This window comes from Muscardinus avellanarius, assembly GCF_963383645.1.
Source record: "Muscardinus avellanarius genome assembly, chromosome: X".
Lineage (NCBI taxonomy): Eukaryota > Metazoa > Chordata > Mammalia > Rodentia > Gliridae > Muscardinus > Muscardinus avellanarius.
This window is the reverse complement of record NC_137792.1, coordinates 113906018-113913509: the sequence shown is the minus strand read 5'-3', so window position 1 is coordinate 113913509 and position 7492 is coordinate 113906018. Positions and strand designations below refer to the sequence as shown.

The 7492-nt window shown below is 43.8% G+C and overlaps 1 protein-coding gene across 1 annotated transcript; it reads right to left on the bottom strand.

Moving 5' to 3' along the window:
* Nucleotides 1-458: 458 nt before the first annotated feature.
* Nucleotides 459-6740, bottom strand: COX7B (cytochrome c oxidase subunit 7B; the record flags this gene model as incomplete). The annotated part of the gene is made up of 3 exons (XM_080718505.1): nucleotides 6645-6740; nucleotides 4056-4180; nucleotides 459-536 (listed from the first exon to the last, which is right to left on the bottom strand). Exons 1-3 carry the CDS (start codon nucleotides 6682-6684, stop codon nucleotides 459-461), a joined length of 243 nt encoding a protein of 80 aa, XP_080574631.1. The 5' UTR covers nucleotides 6685-6740.
* Between the last annotated feature and the right edge of the window lie 752 nt (nucleotides 6741-7492).

The window sequence follows — 7492 nt, the reverse complement described above, 5'->3', positions numbered from 1 at the left end:
GAATAAAAAATAGGGCAAAGGGGTGTAGCTCAGAGGTAAAATGCCCCTGGGTTCCATATCCAGACCCGCAAAAAAAAAATAGGGTAGGGGGTATAGCTCGGGGGTCAAAAGCCCCTGGGTTCCATCCCCAGACCCGCAAAAAAAAAAAAAAAAAAAAAAAAAAAAAAAAAGGATTGGAAAGGAGCTCAGTGGTAGAATATCCCTGGCTTCTTCAACTCCCAGTAAAACACACGCGCACACACACACACACACACTAGCATTTTACCTTAATATTAACACAAAGTCTAAAAGTAAGAGTTATCAAGCTTGGCTTTGTCTACAAAGAAAACAAAACCTACAGTGGTTTAAGTGTACTTTATTTTTTCAATGTGCCTGATTTTTAAAGGTACATATGCTTTTACTTGGCATTGATCATGCATTCCTTTGGAGACAATTCGGTACTACACCAGCTGGCATGATTACTGATCTCTCCATTCCTTTGGGGTGACTCTGCCGACAGGAGACAGGTTCCATTCTATTCCAATTTGTGTTGCTGTCTGTAAGAATTAAAATGCTGTCAGTTACACATACGTAAACCACTCTCCCTTGGAGTCCATTCTTTTCTTTCTTTCTTTTTTTTGCGGGTCTGGGGATGGGACCCAGAGGCATTCGACCTCCGAGGTACACCCCCTGCCTTATTTTGTATGCTTTATTTTGAAACCAGGTCTCACTGAGTGGCGGAGGGCCTCACTAAGTAGCTGAGGCTGTCCGCGAACCGCGATCCCCCGGTCTCAGCCTCCCGAATGCTGGGATTATAAATGTGTGCCACCACGCCCGGCTCTCTTTTCTTTCTCTCTCTCACTCTTCTCCCCCACCCCTTTCTATTTTGCGGTACTGGGGACTGAACCCAGAGCCTTTCTACCTCTGAGCTACATTCCCAGCCTGAATTTTTTTTTTGCAGGTCTGGGGATGGAACCCAGGGGCATTCGACCTCTGAGCTACACCCCTTGCCCTATTTCCTTTATTCTTTATTTTGAAACAGGCTCTCACTAAGTTGTGGAGGGACTAAGTAGCTGAGACTATCTGCGAACCACAACCCCCAGTCTCAGCTTCCCAAATGCTCCTAGCCTGAATTTTTATTCTGTATTTAGAAACTGGGCCTCACTGAGTAGCTGAGGCTGTCTGTGAACCGAGATCCTCCTGTCTCAGCCTCTGCAATGCTAGGATTACAATTATGTGCTGCCACGCCCGGCTATGGAACCCATTTCTTAAATGTAACAAAGATAATGTGCTCTAGGTTACAAAAACACCAAGCTGGGATATAATGCACTGCACGTATGCCAAAGTCATTGCTGTCCTAAGCCACCACAGCAAGACTGCTCCTTTGAACTTCAAGATGAAGGAAATATTCTGTATCTGCGCTATCCTATAGCAGACAATACTACATGTGCCCAGTAAGCACCAGAAATGTGGCAAGTATGATTAGGAAAATGGAATTTTTAATGCCAGGCGTGGTGGCGCACGCTTGTAATCCCAGCATTCGGGAGACTGAGACCTGAGGATCATGGTTCGAGGACAGCCTCTGCTACTTAGTGAGGCCCTCCACAACTTAGTGAGAGCCTGTTTCAAAATAAGAATAAAAAATAGGGCTGGGGCTGTAGCTTGGAGGTAGAATGCCCCTGGGTTCCATCCCCAGTACCACAAAAAAAAAAAAAGAAAATTATTTTTTAAATTTTACTTTATTTAAACTTACACTTTACATTTCTGTAGTATGTCCCTAAAATATTGCTTGGTCCACCACAAATGCCTAATATTACTGCTCAAAAAAAAAACACTTTGCAATATTCCTTCATCAAGGAGTATTTCATCCCCAATAGCTCCTCTGGTCACATATTTATTAAATATCTGTTTATCCTAATTAGACACACACTAATTTTTTTTAATTGTGTTATTAAGCTGGGCGTGGTGGCGCACACTTGTAATCCCAACATCTGGGAGGCTGAGACAGGAGGCTCACTGTTCATGGACATCCTCAGCTACTTAGTGAGGCCCTTTGCAACTCAGTGAGACCCTGTTTTAAAATAAAAAGAATAAACCGGGTGTGGTGGCGCGCGCTTGTAATCCCTGCGCTTGGGAGGCTGAGACAGGAGGATCGCACAGGTTCAAAGCCAGCCTCAGCTACTTAGTGAGGCTCTCAGCAACTTAGTGAGACCCTGTTTCCAAATAAAGTAGAAAATAGGTCTGGGAGTATAGCCCGGAGGTAGAAAGCCTCTGGGTTCCACTTCCAGTACCACCCCAAAAAAAAAATATATATATATATAAATAAAATAAAATAAAATAAAAAGAATAAAAAATAGGTTTGGGGTAGAGCTCAGAGGTAGAATGCCCCTGGGTTCTATCCCCAGCATCACAAAAACAAAACAAAAATGTGTTATTAGTGTATTACAATTATATATCAGTGAAGTTTGATGTGATAAAAATATATACACTCATAGCTCTTTGTACACACTACTTTTTTCTTTGCAGTACTGGGGATGGAACCTAGGGTCCTTCTACCTGCAACCTACACCTCCGGCCCTATTTTTTATTCTTTTACTTTTGAAACAGGGTCTGCCTGAGTTATACCAAACCTCGGTAGCTATGGCTATCCGAGAATGGCAATCCCCCTGCGTCAGCCTCCCGAATGCTGGGATTACAATTGTGTACCACCACGCCTGGCTTTGAACACACAGATTTTAATAGTATGGTGGATTTCAGGGCTGAGGTATAAATCCGTAGTAGAGCACATGCTTAGAAAATGTAAAACAAATAATATACATGATTGCAAGAATATCAAAACAAGAAAGTCTATTTAAATAAAGCGTCTTAGCCGGGCGTGGTGGCGCACGCTTGTCATCCCAGCATTCAGGAGGCTGAAACCTGGAGGATCGTGGTTCGCGGACAGCCTCAGCTACTTAGTGAGGCCCTCTGCAACTCAGTGAGACCCGGTTTCAAAAAATAAATAATAAAAATTAGGGCAGGGGTTGTAGCTCGGAGGTCAAATGCCCCTGGGTTCCATCCCCAGACCCGCAAAAAAAAATAAATAAATAAAAAATAAATAAATAAATAAATAAAGCATCTTGCTGGGCGTGGTGGTACACGTTTGTAATCCCAGCATTTGGGAGGCTGAGACAGGAGGATTCACGTTCATGGACAGCTTAGGCCACTTAGTGAAGCCCTTTGCAACTGAGACCCTGTTTCAAAATAAAGAATAAAAAATAGGGCTGGTGGTGTAGCTAGGAGGTAGAATGACCCTGGGTTCCATTCTCAGTACTGCAGGAAGAAAGCAAGCAAGCAAGCTCGGTATGGTGGCATATGCTTGTAATTCTAGTACTTTGAAGGCTGATACAGGAGGATTATTATCAAAGCCAGCCTCAGCTACTTAGTGAGGCCTCTGTTTCAAAAATAAAGAATAAGCCGGGCGTGGTGGTGCACGCTTTCAATCCCAGCGCATGGGAGGCTGAGACAGGAAGATCGGACATGTTCGAAGCCAGCCTCAGCTACTTAGTGAGGCTCTCAGCAACTTAGTGAGACCCTGTTTCAAAATAAAATATAAAAAATAGGTCTGGGAGTATAGCCCGGATATAGAAAAGCCTCTGTGTTCCACCCCCAGTACAAAGGAAGGAAGGAAGGAAGGAAGGAAGGAAGGAAGGAAGGAAGACAGGGCTGGGGGTATCACTTGGCAGTACAATGCCCCTAGGTTCCATCCCCCTACCACAAAAAAATTAAATTAAAATAAAATAAAAAATAAGAGACTGGGGTTGTAGCTTGAAGGTTGACTATCCCTGGGTTCAATCCTTAACACCCACAAATGAATGAATGGGGCCAGAATGTAGCTCAGAAGTAGAATGCCCCTGGGTTCTGTCCTCACTACCAAAAATTAAAAAAGGGCTGGAGGTGTAGCTCAGAGACATTTCTCTATACAAAAAGAGAGAAGAAAACAATTGGTCCTGGAGTGGAAGTGCTTGCCCAAGGTGTCTGAAGACCTAGGTTCAATCCCCAAACCTACAATGAAATTAACAATCCATCATACTTACATATGTCCACGTGGAAATACAGAAAGTGGCTCCACCTGCTAATATAGCATTGCCATACTTGTCATGGAAATCAGGTGCTCGTTTCTGGTGGCTCTGCCTTGCCACTGTTTGCTGAATGCCTCGAACTTTCAGAAAACAAAACACATAGAAGAACACCTGTCAATTGCCAGGAAAAGAGAACACATTTCCTGCCAATCAGGGAAACCCAGAAAGTTAACTGTAACAGTTAACTAAAATGTTTAAAACACTGTAGCTATGAGCAAAGTAGCATTCATTGAAATGCAACAAGAGTAGCATAGATTTAAGCCAGGAGGTGGCGCACTCCATTTCCTGTTAAAAAAAAAATTAAGGGGCCAGGATGTACCTCGGTAGCAAAGCTCCTGCTTTGCAGGTGTGGCGCTCTAGGTTGGATCCTCCATTCCAAAAAGAGAAAAAAAAAAAACCCTTTAAAAAAAAATTAAAAGAGCCGGGCGTAGTGGCACACGCTTGTAATCCCCGCGCTTGGGAAGCTGAGACAGGAGGATTGCGCAGGTTCGAAGCCAGCCTCAGCTACTTAGGCTCTCAGCAACTCAGTGAGACCCTGTTTCCAAATAAAATAGAAAATAGATCTGGGAGTATAGCCCGGAAGTAGAAAGCCTCTGGGTTCCACCCCCAGTACCACCAAAAATAAAATAAAATAAAATAAAATAAAATGCAGCAGCCAGGTTGGTGACACAGGCTTGTAATCCCAGTACTTGGGAGGCTGAGAAAGGAGGATTGCAGGTTGGACAGTCTCAACAAGTAGTGAGATTCTCATCAACCTAGAGACCCAGTTTCAAGATAATGCCCCCAGGTTCATTTGCCAGTATCCTACACGCAGGACAATTTAACTCAAAGTGAACTTTCAATTAGGGTGTGGCGGTGCAGGACTAGAATCCAGGGAAGTTCAAGCTCCACCCCCAACCCTCTTTATTTTTTTGTTTGGAAACAGTTCTCACTAGGTCGCTGTAATCTTCCTGTCTCAGACTGTCAAGTACTGGGAGTACAGGCATGCGCCGCCCTGCCCACTTCATTAGGATAGTGATTTGACCATTATTGGTTCTTCTATCTAACGTAGCTTTCGTTTTCACCTTTAAGTAATCACACCCGGGAGGAGCAAAATGTACTCTGCTCCAGATTGATTTTAAAAAGCGAGGAGCAGATTCTTTTTTTTTTTTTTTTTTTTTTTTTTTTGCGGGTCTTGGATGGAACCCCGGGGCATTTGACCTCCGAGCCACATCCCGTGCCCTATTTTTTATTCTTTATTTTATAACAGGGCTCACTAAGTTGCGGAGAGCCTCACTAAGTAGCTGAGGCTGTCCGCGAACCTGCGATCCTCTGGTCTCAGGCTCCCGAATGCTGCGATCACAAGCGTGCGCCACCGCGCCCGGCTCCGACTTTTTATTCTTTATTTTTACACGTGTCTCTTCTGTTATCACACATCCCTAATCTCATGCAAGGTTCCACACCTTATGAAATAGCTATCACTTACTAGATTCTTATTGTATAAAGGAGAAAACAAGTTCGGAGAGGTTAAATGATTCGCTCAAAATTTAAAGAGATAATAAACACGCCTTTCTACCTAAACCAATTGGGCTATTTTTTATTTACTTTCAAAACTGCTGACGTTTTTAGAACAAAATCGAGTACTGCCTCTAATGTCTCTATAAAGTGAAAATTAAAACATGGCTACAGAAGTTAATGATAATTAAGGTCACCTTCAATCGCTTTACTCAAGGTCACCTTCAATGCAAATCAAGTATGGAGATGCGTTTTTTCCTCTCCGCTGCAGTGTATTCTTAACAGTGTAATGTTGGTCTCAATTTTCCCCGGACCTGCCTAACTTTTAGATTAAAAAAAGAAAAGTACCCCCGGTGTTGCACGCCTGTAGTCCCAGTACTTGGGGAGGGTAAAAAAGATCGGAGCGCTCACGGCCAGTCTCAGCAACTTAGCTAGACCAATAACTTAGTGAGACCGTGCTTCAAAATTTAAAAAGAATAAAGAGTTGGGTTGTAGTTCGGAGGTAGAATGGCCCTGGGTTCAATCCCTACTACCAAAAAAAAAAAAAAAAAAAAAAAAAAGCACGATTGCTTTAAAAAAGGGACGAATGCTTTCAGGGCAGCTAATATTCAATTAACCCATCAATAACTTCAGAGCTACTATTTAGGTCGTCTGATTGCAACAATAAGTAAGATTTTCTGTTACAGCTATAAAATTGGAGGAAAGTTTCTATGTGGGGTTAGAAATAAACGTGCCCCCAAGGCTACAATTTAGAATATCACTTGAGCGAGAGGCGCCCAATTGTGCCATACCTTGACATCCTAAGTTACTAAAGAATTAAAATGCAGTGCTAGGCTATAACTTCGACTGCAGAAAGTGAGCTAAGAACAAAATCACCGGGTGATCCAACTAACGCCGGGGAGATCTTCCACATACAGGGCTTGGGACGCGGTCGGAGACAAAGCATTTAAAATTAGAAGGTCAGAATACCGATGCACAGGAAAGGGCAGAGAAACCCCGACACGCGGATGCAAGGCTGTTGTAAATGACTAGCTCAAGATTTCTGCTCACCTTGCAGGCGACTCAGTGCATTTTTGGCCAATGGAAACATGGTGGAGCTGAGGATGGACCCGTGAGAACCGCAACTGCTGGGTCGGTGCAAGTTCGCTCCCGGTACCCTTGCAAAGCGCCCTGAAAAACAAAATGGCTTTCGACGGGGATCCTTAATGAGATTTGACGAGATCTCGCGAGCTTTGTGAAGACCTATAGAAATTGTAATCCTTTTTAGCGCGGGGAGAGGGGAAGGCCTTTTGGGAAATGTAGTACGAAGCTTTGGAAGTGACTTAAAGTGGCATCTTACTAAACCATGAGAGCGCTCCTTGAAAGCAGTGTTTAGGTCTCTCTGATGAGAGCCTGCCCACTGATTTTAGAATCACCTAAGGCACCAGCCCCAAGGCGAGGTTACAGCCGGCCCTGAAGGTGCATGCCTACAATCCTTCACCAAATAAAGAATTGTAACCTAGTGTCCCTAGTCTGTCTCTCTCTCTCTCTCTCTCTCTATCCCTCTCTTTTTGTGGTACTGGGGGTGGAACCCAGAGGCTTTCTACCTTCGGGCTATTTTTATGTTTTATTTGGAAACAGGGTCTCACTAAGTTACTGAGAGCCTCACTAAGTAGCTGAGGCTGGCTTCGAACCCCTGCAATCCTCCTGTCTCAGCCTCCCAAGCACGGGGATTACAAGCGTGCACCACCACGCCCGGCTAACCTAGTGTCTCTTGCTTATACTCATAAAGTGGATTGCTGGATCAAAAGTTGCATGCACGGGCAATTTTGTTACGTATTGTCACATTTAATTATACACATGTTTCCATTTCCACCTACAACATGTAAGGGTGCCTCTCCCCACCATCAAACATTCGG